Genomic DNA, 17,185 nt, shown 5'->3' with positions numbered 1-17,185 from the left:
AAGCCACAGATCTCCAAATAGCATACATGCATCGTGACATCATTGTGCAAATGATGAAGCGATGACTTCGCCTTATGCCTGACACACGGACATAGGTTGTGTCATTCACATCAGGACATCATCCCGCAGGCAACATCATTTGCCTGCACCTGCCTCCCTGCAGATTCCCAAGTTGAGTCAGCCAGTTGAGAACTGCAGGCACTGTAGAACATCTCGCCTTCCTCAGATGATGCCCCTTGGACCCCTAAAATTAAACAGGAAGATACATTTATTCTTTTTTCATGAAATTAATGAAAACACAAGATTCTTTCCAGATTTGGGTATTCTAGTCTGATCTTGTGTGAGATCTCAGCTGCAGTAGTCTCACAGCAGTCTAAGAAGAACTGTGCTAGATCAGGCCAAGATTTATCTTAAGGTCCAGCATTTTATTTCTCCCAGTGTCCAACCAAACATTTCTGGAATGCTCGCAAGCAGAAGGCCTTCCCCGCGGGGAGTATTTGGAGAAATGCTGCCTTCAACTTGTAGATACCATTGAGGTTTTGGCAGACCTATCCTTCATGAATTTGTCCAGTTGCCTTTTGCCATCCAAGTAAGTGGCAATCACTGGGCCCTGTGGTAACAAATCCCACACTTTATTTTATTATTTTATTTTATTTTATTTTATTTTATTTTATTTTATTTTATTTTATTTTATTTTATTTTATTTTATTTTATTTTATTTTAATGTATTTTATTTTATTTTAATTTATTTTATTTTAATTTAATTTATTTTAATTTAATTTAATTTATTTTAATTTATTTTAATTTATTTTAATTTAATTTATATAGCCGCCCATCTCACGACAAGTGACTCTGGGCAGCATGCAACAAAGCTAAAACAAGTAGTTCATAAATACTAAACAAGATTATACTTATTATTGAAAATGTCAAAAAACTATAGAAACTAAAAAAGAAGGAATATTAGGCAAAAGGATGTTAGTGTAGTGTTAATGTTAATAGTGTAGCCCCCTTAATAATTCACCAGTTCCTTAGGGTCTCCAGGCCTGATGGCACAACAGGTTTGAGGGACTTTCGGGAAGTCAAGGGCGATGAAGCCAGCCACACTTCCAGGGGAAGGATGTCCCATCGAGCAGCTGCCACAGCAGAGAAGGCCCGCTGCCCAGGGCCCACCAGAGGTGGCTCCCTAGCCGACGGGATCCATAGCATGCCCTCTGCTGGATCTGGTGGGACGGGCAGATGTAACCAAGGAGAGGCGGTCCCTCAGGTAACCCAGTCCCATGCCATGTAGGCCTTTAAAGGTCAAAAACAGCACCTTGAATTGGACCCGGAAGCAAACTGGCAACCAGTGCAGCTCGCGGAGCAGAGTTGTAACATGTGTTCTACTGGGAACACACACAGCTGCCTGCACCGCTGCATTCTGCACCAGTTGAAGCTTCCAAATACTCAAGGGCAGCCCCATGTAGAGTGCATTACAGTAGTCCAATTGGGAGGTGACTAGGGCATAAGTGATCGTGAGGAGAGCCCCTCGGTCTAGGAATGGGCGCAACTGGCAAACAGTACGAAGTTGTGCAACAGCCCTCCTTTATTACACACTGTGCGAAGGACTGTTTTCTTTTGGCTGTTCTAAATCTCCTCTCAACCAGCTTCATTAGATAACCTCTGGCTTACTATCTGGAGGAAGGGAGAAGATTTGTTCACCTGTTTGTGTCTTGCATGATTTTATACATCTTGATCATGTGCTCTCCCCCCCCCCAACCGATCAGAGGTTGGGAGTTACTGCTTGAAAACATATGATGCCACTCCTTTGAGTTTTATAATTTCCAATCTAGCAACCGTAATGTGGGCTGATCAAAGCATCTAAGCTTCCAAAGACAGCCTTGGGCACAATTTGCAGTTAAATCTGTCATGGGCGCATTGTCATTTAATTTCCTCCCCAGTCCCATGTCTGAATCAGCACAGTGTGTGTAATAACCAACAAAGTCTCTTTGAACCCTTAATCTTGTCCTTTAGAGAAGTATCTGTTTGAACTGGCGAACTAATTGAAGAGCTTGAGTTATCTTAGCGGTTGCATCATGGCCTCCTTTCAAAACACTGGGAGGTTTTCAAACTGTGTTGTGTGCCTCTTCAGAGACTGACACATTCCAAGCAAAACCACAGTGGAGGGAGCACCAAGGAATATTTCACATGGGGGGACCTTCTAAAATGGAACAGTCTTCCATTGCATAGATCAGAGTCAGCTTTTCTGGGCTACCCCTTCCTCTGACCATTGGTACAAACTGTCCATCAGCACTAAATGGGTGTTTACATTGAAGGATGTGAATCATAATGAGATTTTTTTTCTTTGTTTATTGAGCATGCCCTTGATTGTTCCTCTTTTCTGATTCTGAAGAAGTTGGGGTCAGGGTTTTCCTTTCCAGGGACCGGCAAGTGCTGGAGTTGAATGTCGGCAATCCTCTTAAAGCTGCTGTTTTTGGCATTTTGCTAGCACCATCTCCGGCCTTGAAATAGTTTATCCTTCTTACCCTTGCCAGATGACTATTGTTTCCACAAGTGGGTCTGAGATCCTCTTCTTGGGGACAGAGGTTGCCTTCCCTTCCTGTGGAGTGGGGGGAGAACAGGTTCACATCTGCCGCATAAGCATTATCTGAGAAGAAAAAGAGCTAAATCCAAGTATTCTCTTTTTGCCTTTGGGGGATAGATTGTCTTAGAACATCAATTTTCCCATATCATCCTCCTCCAAATTAGTTTCTAAAAATCCCACCTCCTTTCATAGAATCATAGAATCTAAGGGATGGAGGTTATCTTTCAGATCATCTAGTCCAGCCCCTGCCCAGTGCAAAAATCTACCAATACAGTATCCCTGACAGAGGGCCATCCTCCCTCTTTTTAAACACCTCCAGAAAAGGAGAGTCCATCACCCCCTGAGGCAGCCTGATGTTAGAATTCTAGAGTGGAAAGATTGGAAGAAGGGACCTTGGAGATCATCTAATGCAGCCTCCTGCTGTAATGGTTGCCTATTCTGACAAACTCAGTCTCACAAGCAGGTGCTTAAGGATAACTGATTTATTGAAAGAATAGTATGCAGATACAAAGAAAGCTGAGAATGAGCAAAAGCGCGCCAAATACAAACTAAAAACCCTCGCTTCAAACCCGGTTCCACCCTCGCTCGCGCTTAGCAACCACCCCCTCCCAGGTGCTAGCAATGGTTGCCCACCTCGGCCTGAGAAAGTAACCTTGAAGACATTCCATAACCCAAACATACATTCCACAGTTACAGCAAGGAGATTACAGCCTGGCACGGCTGGAAATCTCCACCCAGCAAGCACGGATCAGGAAAGTGACATGCGAAACGTTACGATGTATTCAGAACATTGGAACGATGAACATGACACCTGCCCACTGCAGGAATCCACCACTACAGCATCTCTGACTGATAGCCACCTCCAGCAAAGGACAGACCCCCACCTGCCAGGCAGTCTTTCATTGTTGAACAATTCTTTCCATTAGGGAAGTCACCCAGATGTCCAAACAGAATCGGCTTCTTTATCTTTTAAACTCATTGTTTCTTGTTTTATCTGCCCTAGCTTCCAACTATTCCTCACAGATTTTTCCTTCCAAGCCCTTCTTCTTTTTTTGTTCCTGTCCTCTGGACGTACTGCAATTTGCTCAGCGTCCTTCCTAAAATGTGGTCTCAGAACTGGGTGCAACGTTCAAAGTACAGCCTGATCAACACAAAACAGAGGGGAACAATAGCAATAATAGAGCAGCATCTATTCTGACTTAGTTGGCTCAACACACTCAACAAGACTAAATTGGGTGAACTGGACTGTCTCATTAGGCCATCAAATGATTTGTTTGTTTAGGCATTGCATGTGATGTGAAGAATACCAGTTGTATGCTGTTAACCCTGGTTTGGCTTGCCATGTGAACCCAGTCAAAATTCTGCGTGGAGGCTAACCAGCCAAAGCTGCATCTCACTGTGGTGGGAAGCACACAGTTGCCAATGCACAGCAAAGCACTATGTGGGGAACTAATATCTTCTCCCCTCCCCTGTAAACCCCCCCCCCAGCTCTACAACTGCATCCTAACGTAGTACTATCCTATAGAATCATAGAGTTGGATGCCCTGGAGCGTCTCTAACAGATGACCGTCCAACTTCTGTATGAAGACTTTCCGGCAGACAGAATTTACCACTTCATGGGTTAGTCTCTTCCACTGGCTGATAGTTGGTTCAGTCAGGAGGTTCCTCCCATCCCTCACCTGAACTATTTCCTCATAGGTTTAACCCTCTGGTCCTGGTCCTGCCCTCTGGGGCAGTAGGGACCAAGGCCACTCTCCCTTCTGTGTGACAGCCCTTCAGATATTTGAAGTCTCCTCTTATACCTCACATCAGTCTTCTGTTCTGCAGGCTAATCACACCCAGACCTTTTAATCATTCCTCATAGCCCTGAGTTTCCAGACCCCTCGTTGTCTTGATATTCCTCCAATAAGCTTGCTCCAATATATCACGCTTTATTTTCAACTGTGATGCCCAGAAAAGGAAACAGCACTCAAGTAGGGTCCAACCAGGACAGAGCAGAATGGAACAATGACTTTCCATGATCCGGATTCTATGCATCTGTTAATGCATTCCAAGATATGCCATAGGTTGCACGTCCAAGTGAAACGGAGATGTGCTTGTCTATTTAGAAGGGAAGGGACACTTCTACAAGCTCTAATTTTTATTAATCCATTATTAATTTCCTCCTTTCCATTGCCAAGACAGGAGGTCACACGGCATCCACTCTCCCTGAATGTCAGTTCCATTATCCAGTTACTCTTCCTTTTCTTGTTAGGAATTGTTTTCCTAATATTCAACAGGAATCTGTGTTCCTGTAACTTAAATCCATTCTTCTGCATCCTGCAATCTGGAACAAGAGAAAACGATTCTTGATCTTCAGGGTCGCCTCAGATAATTGAGAAAGCAGCCATTATCTCCACCACCACCCTAATCTTTTCATCTCAAGCTTCCTTCATAGGACTTAGTTTACATTGCCCTTGATCATTCTCATCGCTGTGCCTGTTCCAGTTTTTCTTTTTGGGTGTGTCTTTGAGTTAGTTTTTGACTCCTGGTGACTGCCTAGACAATTCCCTGCAGTTTTCTTGACAAGGTTTTTTGGAAGTGGTTTGCGATTGCCTCCTTCCTACTGGCCCAAGGTCATCCATCTGGGTTCATGCCTAAGGCGGAACTAGAACTCACAATTTCCCCGTTTCGAGCCTGATGCCTTAACCACGACATCAAACTGGCTCTCTTTTCATCTGAAGGGGTTAGAAACAAACGTGAGCATGACATTTACAGAAACACCAGTAAGGATAGAGTTAAACAGAGATGCAAAAGCAGCTGAGTTTGAGCCCTGTAAAAGGACAACATTTTGAGATGCTGGCTTTCCCCCTAGCAGTGTGATTCAAGGGCACAGCTTAGCCTATTGATTAGTAAATTAACTTGAATAGTAGGAAAATACTATTTGTAACCTGCCACTACCTTCCAAATAGACCCAATTTAGTATTGCATTCTTGGGACATGTTGCTGCTTGAGAAATGAGTTATCATAACTGTACTATTATCAAAACATGGATGATAGGGATCCTTATTACCATAATCTTTTTTTTCTTCTAATTTGCTGCCTGAATTGAATATTAAATGAATATACAAACGATAAAATCTATGTTAAGTAGCCAGACTGGAATCAGCATGTTGCAATTCTGGCTTTGGACAGCTAAGGAAGGCTAAAGGTCTGGGTGGATAACCTTTCTGCCAGCAAAGGCAGGGCTGCCCGCCAAATTGGGGGATTTTCCCCCACTAATTAAAAAATATATCTGATGGAAGTCCAGGCAGTAGTGGGGAACTTGGTGATGTGTCTCTAAAATTCTGTGGCTTTTGTGCTAGGCTTTTAAATCTCTTTGCTTGAAATGGGGGTTTTCTTTTTAGAATAAAAAAAAAAGCGTCCAGGAATCAGAAATAAAACTTCTAACAAAGCTGAAAAGGGGGAATTCAAGTCTTTAGCCTGGACATCTGAGTTCTTTCATAGCTAATATCTGCGAATTGGTATGCCCCCAGCTGGTCAGCTTTGGGCATTACATTGAGATCTCAAGACAAGGACAATCTTAGCTACTGAAACATATGTGCACCTCGAAGCCATAAATACATACCCATACAGGTAGAACTGGAAATCGGCTCTGTTTCCACAACCGTTGTCTTGGGAAAACATCCGAGGTTTTCTTTTCCGTCAGCATGTCATTTTCTCACAAGACCAACCATCCCCAGAGCTGCTTAACCTTTTACCTGCTTAGGTTTTGGGATGGGGAGCGGGGAGAGAAAAAATCCGTAGGGAAGTAAAAGAGCCAAGATATAGGTGACAGAGTAAACAGCGTGTTTCTGACCTGCCACCCCAACCCCCACCTGGTAATGGAATTATTTTAAATTTATATTAAATAATTGCACCAGTTTTCTACCTGTGTGCCCTCAAAGCAACCTGCATCAGAATCTCTTCAGAAGTCTGGGATCCACGGTCAAGCCACAGACTAAGGGAGGGAAAGGAATGTATTTTGCATTTGGTAGAAAAACATAATTTATTCAGATCAGTCCTGGGGTCATTAACCGAAGTTAGTGAAATGTTTTTACTTGAAGCTGCAAGCATGGGTTCCTTCTCGTTGTCAAGTCTTCTGGTGTTTTTTTTCCCCTTCTTCTTTTTTCTTGTTTGTTTTTAGGGGAGAGGCTTCCTCAACTTCTTCTGAGCCCCTGCGGGAACTGTATTCTTATGCCTTTGCTTGGGACAAAGTGGTGCCAGTGAAATTTAGTACAAGGACTCCTGTCGGCCTGCATACAGTTCCATCTCCTTTTTAACCCATCTGGTGCTTCAGGGAAAGGACTGTAAATATGCAGGGATAAAAAGTAACTGCTAGTAACGATAATAAGGAAACATCTGACAATGGGGTCACCTGAAAAGAAAGCAGCTTAAAGAGCTGGGTAGGAGGAAAGGATGTAGGAAAAAAGATTGAGGCAAGAGGGCAGGATTGCAATCTTAAGGCCCATTGATTTCCAGGGGGGTGTTCTAAGTATGAACGGTTCTGTATCAAAGTCAGTGCCTTGGGCAGTGAGGCCAAAAAAGGCTTCCACCAAAAAGGAAATTTTGCTGAGCTTTCTCTCAGAGAGGATGACCTTGCAGTGTCCCTGCATGTATCCAGCTCTGGACATGCCTCAAATCCCCAAACTTCTGCAGTAACACAACAGGCACGAAGGGTGTCCTAACTCTGCAGCGACGTTTTGCGTAAAGAGAACAGAGCCGTTCAGCTGCAGTTGGGGCAGAAACAGAGAGGAAGGGAGAAAGCCATAAAGTGGTTTTTTTCTTTGGGCAACTCATACATAGTCTGCCCACACATTAAGATGCAGGCTGAGTTCACACAACACACTAGCACAGGCTGAAAGTAGGCTGGCTGATGAATCAGCATGAGCCAGCCATCACTTTCAGCCCTGACGTGCTTCATTGGTTTGGGCGTTCCATTTGTTTGTGTTTCAGTTGTGTTTCATTAACCGAGGTTTTGTTAAATTGTGGGAACCCAGCCAGAGAGAGAGAAAATATTAGTAAAATTTCCATCTTAGTCTTCCTGTAATTGTACCTCCCTAGTATAAGGATTGCCCGCTCTATTCTGATGGGGGGGGGGGGCTGTTTAAAAGTTCTGCTAGTTTTCTGAGCTATTATTTTGTATTTCTTCGTCATCAGTCCTTTTTCTAATATAAAAAGGGAGATCCCATCTGTATCCGCTGCCCACCGTGGTTTTATCATATCTTGCTATCCAAAAGCAAAGAAAAAGTAAAAACAAGCGAACAAGCAGCAGATACAGGAGTTCACACTGTATCTCTTATAAAAATAAAGGACTGAATCAGCAATGACAACTATTTAAATAGGAGGATGGCTTTCAGCTGAACATCAGAAGAAATACGTTGGCACTGCAGAAAAGGCTTGCTTTTGGGTCCTTGCCCCTTTGACCTCTCCCGGAGCAGGACCCTAACCAGCCCTTCCTTGCTCGAACACACGGCTGGGCTGGGCAGCTTCGGCCTGGAGGAGATGGTTAGAGCGAAGCCATCTAGGGCTTTATGGGTGACGTCTTCCCTGTAGGAGTAAAGAGAAACATCTTAATTAGCCGTTTGGATTTTCTCTATCAAAGGCACCATAGACTAGATCCGTCTCCCCTGTTGAAGAAGTGATGAAGTATCTAATTCTCCCGTCTTATTGTCTGAGTCACTTTTGACAATAGCTAACTAAATCTGCAATTAACAGACAACATTTGCCTGTAGAGAAGCAGTATTTGGGCTGATCGACCACTTTTTGTTTTGCTTTTTTTTTTTAATTAATTTATTTTGGCATTGTCAGCAATCTACAGCATTTCATTATTTTGACAGTATGTTTTTACATCAGACTAATCAACAAGAAAAAGCGTGCGGACATGCAGCGGAATGAGCAATATAATGTAACCACAAAATTAATGATTACGGTAATTAGGAAGAAAATAATAAAAGGGTTAATTTTAACACACACACACGTTTGAAAAGGAATCTGATATAATACTACAGTTCAAATTCTATCATATGGGAGGAGACTAGGTGACAGAGGGGATTGCTTTCCGATAAGAGCAGGGTGGGCAGTGACATCCCCTTTAGGTTTTAGATTTAAAAGTTGTTGGTGCCCAGAGTTTTGGACCAGATGAAGAATTAGCCGCATAACTGGAAGGAAGGAAGGAAGGAACGAATTAACTCAGAGCGGGATTGGTTCTTGTGTTGAGAGATACCCCTGAATGAAAGGCATGGCAGTGATTTCCTTTGTGTTACTGTTCAGTTTGGTCTGCTGCAGCTGCAGTAAGTGAGATTTTCTCTATCTATCTATCTCTGTATAAAATATTTATAGATCTCTTCCAAAAATTCAACTCACAAAGCATCAAGTCATATGCTTTTAGCTAATCTGAACTTGGTTGTGTGGAGATGGGGGGAGGAAGAGAGACAGAATTGCGGTTTGCAGCACACACGGTCAACCGGGGGGATTCATTGCCACTGGATATGCAAGCCGTTCTGGACAAAAAAACTATAGAGGCGTATTCACTGTGCTGATTGCTTGCCATTTTGTTTTGTTTAGCCTTTGTTGCCTCAAGTGCAGAAATAGAATCAGAAAGTTTTAGGTTGGCTTTGCACAACATACAGAATGAATCCATCTTCTGGATCTGCATGCTTCATTAAACCGTCAATTAATTCTTCTAATTAATTAGAATTCCTCTCATTCTTGCCAAGACCCATTTCCCTGCAATTCCCATCCCTGGGTCTGCCCTCGGGAGCAACGTAGAACCAGTCTTTACCTTTGGCATAGCAGATCTTCAGGTACTTTTCAAGACAGAAAGGCAGGACCTAGGAAACAAAGAATAAGTGGATGCTGCGTTCCTTCAATTAACCCAGGATCTCCTGCACCGCAAAGGATCCTTCCTGTAATTGCAGGCAGATTGGAAGTATTTTGGAGGGTGGGGAGAGAATTCGGGAAGAATCTGGGTTAAAACCGTCAAATGGATTCAAAATCTAAGTAGGTAGAGGAAGTGGGGCTCACTCCTTTCTCTCTTACAACACACTGGCTGGAGGGTGACAGAAGTTGCAGCTGGGGAAGACATCTCAGTGCCTAGAGAGCCAGTTTGGTCTAGTGGTTAAGGTTCTGGAAACTTCTAGAAACCAGGAGGCTGTGAGTTCTAGTCCTGCCTGAGGCATAAAAGCTGGCTGGGTGACCTTGGGCCAGTCGCTCTCTCAGCCCAACTCGGTGCAATGTAGACTAGCCTCCTCGTGGTGCACCCCGGGCAACGTGACTTGTCATGGCTAAATAGTCTACACATCTGGCTGCTGGACCTCACAAGGATTTCCCAGCAAGAAAAGCACCATGAACACCGAACTGCTATGCCATACGAGTAAAAAGAAAAAAATCTCAGTGCCTAATGCTCAGGAAGTCATTCATTTGCCCTAAGCAGGTCATCCAACTTCCAAGCCCACCATCCAGCCTCAGAAGCCACTGGTGGAACGCGGAGGCGCCATCCAACTGGTCTGCTCCATGGATTGTCCTGGTGCAGAAGTGCAGTGGGAAGGCCTGGACACCGACTTGGGGAACATAGTTTCGAACTACACGCACAGCATCCTAACGCTGACCAATGCAACCATCAACATGGAGGGGACAAAGTCGTGCTCAGGAGGGTGCCAGGGGACACCCTCTCTGGAAAAGGTGGAGCTGAATGTATATTGTGAGTTCAAAAAAAGCATCTGATCAGTTTGTTTTCTTAGATGTATTTCAGCGGGGAGGGGGAAGGAAGGAAGGCACTTCTGCATTCTTGTGTGTGTAGTTATGAAAACTCAGCCTTGGGCATTTTTACCATTTTTGGCATGGGCAGTGACTGGGCAAATCTCTTTTGGGAGTTATTGCTCCTATTATTCATAGTAGGAGCTGTAATTATATTTCTAATCCAATGATCCCGGTCCTCTGGGTAGATTCCAACGTTTCCTGAAACAGTAAGAAAAACATGGCCCAAGAATAACATTATAGTTAACACAGTGCAGTGCAATTAATCAACAGCACAGAAAAGAGAGCCTCCCTCCTCAGGATGGGGTTGGCACTTAAAACTGAACACAGAGCCACAGAAACGCAGGGGGGTTCCTAACCTGCATCCCCTTTCTCAGCTTTTCCAGACACTCTTCAGTTGGACTCCCAGCCCAAGACGCTGACCGCTGGGCAGCCAGCTCACTTGTTCTGTTCCGTGAGCCACGTATACCCTCACGGTGCCCTTACGTTGAGTTGGTTCCAGGGAGATGAGCAACTAGAGGCTTCCAAGGAGATGGAGGAGGAGGAAATGGAGGACTCACAAGAGCAGCTGTTTGTCTATCACTCCAAACTGGATCTCCCAACTGTTGCAGAAGGTGTAGCTTACAAATGCAAGGCAACTTTGGAGACTAAGCAAGGGCCGTTTGACCAAGAGATGGTTGTTGGGGCTGTCGCCAGCCCCAGATGTAAGTTTCACATGCAGTTGACATCTTTCCCCGGATTTTGGAACAGGGTCTGTGCCAAATCAGGATTACAGGCGAATCTTGCAGTTGGAGAACCTGCCTCCATTTAAAATATTTTCCTTTTCATCCCAAATTTCACTGATCAGTAACTTTCAACATAAAGTACCACTCATTGGCAGTTTTGCTTTTAAAGTAAAAAAACAAAAACAAAAGAGCCAAAAATTAACTAGCTAAATCTAGCTCAATTCTAGTCGAAGGAGTTGGCCGCTTCTTCAGCCTTCAGCCCCGTTTTGTCTTTGGGCCCTGCCTGGGAGGGGCAGGACCAGCGGTTAAGGAGCGGGGCTAGAAACCAGGAGATGGTGAGTTCTAGTCCTGCCTTAGACATGAAAGCCGGCTGGGTGACCTTGGGCCAGTCCCTCTCTCTCAGCCCAAGAGCCAATCAGGCGTGGTAGGAGAGTTCTAGTCCCACCTTAGGCATGAAAGCCAGCTGGGTGGGCCAACCTAGGGCCAGTCGCTCTCCCTCAGCCCCGCTCACCTCACAGGGTTGCTGTTGTGGGGAAAATAGGAGGAAGGAGTGTTAGGTACATTCAATGCCTTGAGTTATTTATAAAAATAATAAAGGCGGGATAAAAATTAATTAAATAAATGGGTGGGGCCAACTTTTGAGGCCTGTTTTGTGTTAGGGACAGGCTGGCTTTCCCCAGATGGGAAAATCCATCCCAGGTTTTGGTGTTTTGGGGATGCCTTAATTTTATGGGGGCCATTTTGGCAATAAAATCTCCCTTTCCGTCATTCTGGAGACTTCTGGAGGCTGCCAGTGGCCCCCTGCCCCCATGGATGCCTCTAGCAAAGGAGACCTAAAGCCTCAAAACTACCTCGCTTAAAGATTCTAAACGTTTGGTTTACAGCTCCACAGGAGGTGCTCCGTGCTACAGGGAGCACCATCCTTACTCTCACATCTGGAAAGACAAGCCAAACAGCTGCTCCAGAGCTACCAACCACCGCTGACTGGAAGTCGTCATTTGGGACGACCACCAGCCCTCTCCCTCTTGTTTCCACCAATTATCCCACTTCTGGGGCATCTGTGGTTACAGCCACAGCCACGCTGGAATCCCCAGCCAAAGATAAGAACTCCGTCACAGTTGTGAGCAACACCACTGGATCTTCTTGCCCAACAGGTAACCCTCTTGCAGAGCTACAGACAGACTCTCCACCATTTGAGACGAGGCCCGTAGCCACGCACAGTTCCATCCGGAGCTGTCGCTAGGTTCGGGCCCTTCAACCAAACTCAGGATTGCCTTGCATGTCCCTCTTTTAACAGACCAAGAATTCACTACCCAGCCTCTTCCCACAAGCAACTCTTTCTCGACGGAATCGGCCACGGAAAAGCCAGAAGACCCCTGCTGCCCTGTGATCATACCTGTGCCTGCTGTAGGAATCACAGGGGACGCCCTTCGCATTACATGCCAGGCAGCAGGGTGCGGCAAAGGCATCCAAATCCAGTGGGTGGAAACCCCCATGGCCCAATCACAGTACCACCTGGAGGAAGCTGAGGGCCAGTCAACCCTGATGGTTGAGAGCGTTGGCTTGGAGCACCAGGGTGTCTATCAATGTGTTGCAATGGCCAGCCAACCCCGAATAGCAAGCTTAGATGTCACTGTGTCTCCAGGTGAGTGAGCTGAAGTTTCAGATTCGAAGCACTGGGTCAAGGGTCACACTGAGCACACTAGGGCGGAGTCTAATGGAATATGGACCGAACAGAAATCGACAGTGGCGGGTTATGCCTGTGTGGAGCCTTGGGCAAAATAAAATTTAGCCCCGCCCCCAAGTTTTGATGTACCCTGTGGGAATAACAGGGTATCTTATAAAAAAGCCATTTAAAGAACAACAATGAGTATTTTCAAATGTATTTTGTTACATTAAACATACTGGAAGTCAACAAAATAATAATAATAATTGCACTTTTTGTGATGAAAAATTATGTATTTTTGTAACATTTTCAAAATACATTGGGTCTAGATTACTTAATTTGCTTTGTTGTGGTGGAAGTGTGTGTTTGTGAGTGTCCGATCTCAATTAAAAAATTAATAGAAGTTAAAGCATTTTGCATCTGGCTGATGCAGCTGAAGGTACCAGTGAAAGCCGATTCTAAACCCTGAGGCTGCTCGTCTGAGGCTCTTACTCATCTATAGAGAAAGGAGGAGAGGGGAAGCCAGAAAATGATGGATGATGGACGCACCTGTCTTTGCTTACAATAACGAATGTACGGTTTGCGCACCTTTCCTTTTGCAGGCGTTTTCAAGACATACGCTCTTTTCTCCGTTGGAGCCACTGGATCCCTCTTAGGGCTGATCATCACAGGCTATGCCTCGCATCGCTGGCGGCAGCGGCGGTGAACAAGCAAAGGCTGCAAGGCTCCTGCCCATCTCCCGGGCTATTCCCCCCCCATCCCCTGGACGTCTGGCCAGGCCAAGGAAAACTATCCTCTGCCTTCTTGAAAAGGCCTTCGTGGGCTGCCAGGCAACCAAGAGGGGCTTCGCAGACACATTGCCAGGATTTTCTGCCTGTGTCAAGACCATAGACTTGGAAATGGAGCGCCTGTTTCCCAGCCCCTGCTCGTGGGGAAGGTCATCTGCTCACCAGTGGGGCATTCGCCATCCCCCACAGAACCGGTAGCCAGATCCTTCTCCAACTTCTGTGTGAACTCAGCGGAACTCTAGGCTTGGGCGCAGCCGTTTAGGACGGACCGGTAAAGCTGCCAGGTCTGCTGCTGCCACAGTTTTGAACACTGAAGGGCGAGTAAATCAAACGCTGTTCTCTCTCTCTTCTTCTGCACATCCGGAACCTACAACAGCCTTCCCTCAGATACGCCCTTTCTAAAAGTTGCAGGGCTTTTTCACATCCAGCCGGCAGGAAGTTTGTTTCATGGAAGGGCCAGGTTATCTTTGGAGCTGGTGAGCATGCTGGGACTTGTGAGAGCGTGACGTGGCTGCTCTCACCAAACGACTTTGTGGCCTATCAGACAACCTGTACTTCCCAGGTGAGGCTGGTCCTGGCCACCACTACTGGACGCTCTCTACCATGCCTCCTTACCTTTCTGCACTGTTGCAGCTACATCTGAGTCAGTCCCAGTCAGGGATTCTAGCGATTTAATTATTTGGTGAGATATAACAAGGAGAAGCTCCTGTTTTGTTCTTGTTCACAGCATCAGAACCGTAGCTGGCTCCCAGACTGATAAAGATCGTCATCAGCCAGCTGCCAGCTTCTCAAGGAATTGACCCACTCCCTCCCCAGATCCCAGAGAGACGGTTAGGAAGGACATCAGAATGCCTCACTCTGACCTAAATGGGAATAAATTGCTTCTAAAGGAGAACTAGTTCAGTGGCTGGTATTCTTGTAACACCCTCCCTTTTCTCCCAATAAACCTTGCTAAAGACAACTCTGTGAGAATCAAGCTAGGAAAAATACACTTTCGCTTCTAGGCAGATGCCAAAGAGGTTGCCGGCCAGGGCTGGGGGTGGTTAGGAATGCAGAGACCCCGGAACCCATCAGGCCAGTCCTGATCTCTGCTTAGCCCACCTTGCAGGGGGGTTGTGGGACTATCAGAGCAACGGAAAGGACAGATGCACCCGCAACCCTGAGCAACCTTAACCTGGTATTTTATGCCATGCTCACTGGGGTGACACGCAAGGGATCTCTGCATAGCCCAAGGATACCCCTTCCCGGCTGTCTCAATAAATCTTGCTAAAGAGACTTGGACTTGACAAAGAATCACTTTCCATTTAAGGGAGTTGCCAAAGAGCCAGACAAAGCAGGCGGGAGCTAGAGCGTCTGGCAGGATGACTGTTTCCCCTTCAGCTTTTCCCTCATGTAGAATTGTGCAGTAGGCAATTGATTATGTGCCATCAAGTTATTCTTCACTGTTAGCAGCCACATAGCTGGATTTTCTCCAGAATGATCTATCCCTAAATTGGTCCTTCAGGTCTTCCAACAGGGCCTTCACTGACAGTGTAACCAACTCGACACCCCCCCCCACTTGCTGCTGGGCACCCTCTTCTTTCTCCTTCCACCGTTCCAGCATTACAGCCGTTACCAGAGAACGTGGTCTTTGCGTAATCTGTCCAAAGTAGGATAATTTGAGCCTGGTCATTGGTGCCTTGAGAGCGAGCTCTGGATTGATTTATTTGATGATCCATTTGTTTGTTTTCTTGGCTGTCCGTGGTATTCTTCAGTGCAGCAGGTAAAAATATAATCAAAGGCCTGATTTCAGTTCATTTCCATTTTAACTTAAATATGAGCATTCTCTAGATAGGCATTTTGTCATATCCTCCTCCTGTTACATTAACAATTACATGTGTTTTTAATTTGTAATGTAATCATTGCAGATGAACAGTTTTAAGAGCCAAGGAAGTTTTGTGGTTGAGTTGGATTAGGATGTGGGGGATCTTGTTTCAAGCCCACCTTGAGCCATGAAAACTCCCTGGGCAATTTTGGTCCCTTCTCTTTCTTTGCCTGACGTACTTCTCAGGATTGTTGTTTTAGGAAAAAATGGAAGGACAGAGTGCTAGGGATGCTACCTTGAACTCCTGGAAGCAGGACATTGGTTTAACAAATAGTTGATTGCACTCTTTTAGAGATACCTGGACTGTGTCCACACCCCCAGTTTGTTCTAGGCAATGTGTTTTCTCGTAACTGTCAAACTCAGCACTGTTGAACTGCTTGCTAACAGGCAAACTAAAGCACATGTTTCTTTGTGCAGCCTGCAATTCAATCATGGAATCTGGTCTCACTGCTAATTCTGAAGACAACTGAAGGCAATGACTTGGCTTCCACAACCCTCCTGGTCTATTACTTGGGAAGATCTTTTGGAGACCAGACTGAATACATCTCTTAAGGCTGCCGTATCTCGGGGGCCCAAATGCAGATGACCACCAGAGGGCAGCTGTCATGTTCACCGTTGCGGTGTTTATGCATCGTAACGGTTTACTTGCCAAGGTGCTGATACGTGTCCTGGCTGGGAGGGTGCTGCTGAGAGCCTTGTACATGAGACGTGCTGGACTGTGCCAGGGAGGGATGTGTTTGGGCTATCTCTTAAATGTCAAGGTCTTTTTACCCGTTGATCAGCAGAGCTCATTAGGAGCACCTGGGAATGTGGGGTTGTACTATATGCGAAGGAGGGGGTGGGCTGATGTTTGAAACAATGCTATTTAGTTTGAGGTTAGGTGCGCTTTTCTCATCCTCAGCTTTCTACCTGTTTGCACTCTTTTCTAAATAAACCCAGAACCGGAATTGTGATTTTGAGTCTGAGAGTTTTATTTGGATTAAGGCAATCATCACAGCAGCAGAGTTATATTTCAGGACTGCATCACTTGGCTGCCCTCTAGTGGCTATCCAAATGTTTGCAACCCTGATATGTTAGCCGTAAAATCACCGACCTGCTTGAGCAAGCCAAGTCTTTGCCCTCTTCGAGGCTAGACATTTCTTTCCCAGGATAAGGACGCCAGTGCTGATTAGATATGGCAGCCCTTATGCAATTTCCCAATTCAAAGGCAGCATGTGTTTAAAAAACAGTTGCTAGGGAACAAAAGAGGCAGGATATCATCTTCCCCTCCATGTTCTGCTTGCAGATCCCAGCACTGGGCATGGTTGCAGTGCTTAAAAACATGCAAAGCACAATGTGCCCATTTCTCATTGGTTCTATGCATGCTTTTGGCTTATACGGTTAAACTTCTACATTTTTTGCTCTTTATATGGTCTTTTAAAATACTGACTGGTCACCCCATCCTAGAATAAGTGGTAACAGAGTTAATCGAGAAAGCCTTTAATTTGCCACTATACAGAGAATACGCAACAGCAGCAGGCAACTTGCAAGGTTTTTTTAATGGAATCTACACTATATGCCAGCAAATTTGGAAAACACAAGAATGGCCATCAGATTGGAAAATATCAACTTATATCCCCATACCAAAAAAGGGGAACACTAAAGAATGTTCAAACTATCGAACAGCGGCACTCATTTCACATGCCAGTAAGGTAATGCTCAAGATCCTGCAAGGTAGACTTCAGCAATTCATGGAGCGAGAAGTGCCAGATGTACAAGCTGGGTTTAGAAAAGGCAGAGGAACTA

The 17,185-nt window shown here is 45.3% G+C and overlaps 1 protein-coding gene across 4 annotated transcripts in view; it reads left to right on the top strand.

The window, feature by feature from the left end:
• Window positions 1-12,773, top strand: part of MADCAM1 (mucosal vascular addressin cell adhesion molecule 1) — a 34,232-nt gene extending 21,459 nt beyond the window's left edge. The window contains exons 1-4 of one of the 4 annotated variants that reach the window (XM_063290890.1): window positions 8,641-8,892; window positions 10,032-10,301; window positions 11,967-12,236; window positions 12,380-12,773. In XM_063290890.1, coding sequence (XP_063146960.1) covers window positions 8,832-8,892; window positions 10,032-10,301; window positions 11,967-12,236; window positions 12,380-12,735 — 957 coding nt within the window. In that variant the 5' untranslated portion in view covers window positions 8,641-8,831 and the 3' untranslated portion in view covers window positions 12,736-12,773. Of the gene's footprint in view, window positions 1-8,640; window positions 8,893-10,031; window positions 10,302-11,966; window positions 12,237-12,379 lie in introns of those variants that run through there. The other 3 variants (XM_063290891.1, XM_063290892.1, XM_063290893.1) reach the window with 3 other exon arrangements.
• Window positions 12,774-17,185: the final 4,412 nt, after the last annotated feature.

The sequence above is a fragment of the Candoia aspera genome, chromosome 1 (assembly GCF_035149785.1).
Source record: "Candoia aspera isolate rCanAsp1 chromosome 1, rCanAsp1.hap2, whole genome shotgun sequence".
NCBI classification, from domain to species: domain Eukaryota; kingdom Metazoa; phylum Chordata; class Lepidosauria; order Squamata; family Boidae; genus Candoia; species Candoia aspera.
Note: the sequence above shows the minus strand (reverse complement) of the source record. Positions and strands in the feature narration are given on the sequence as shown.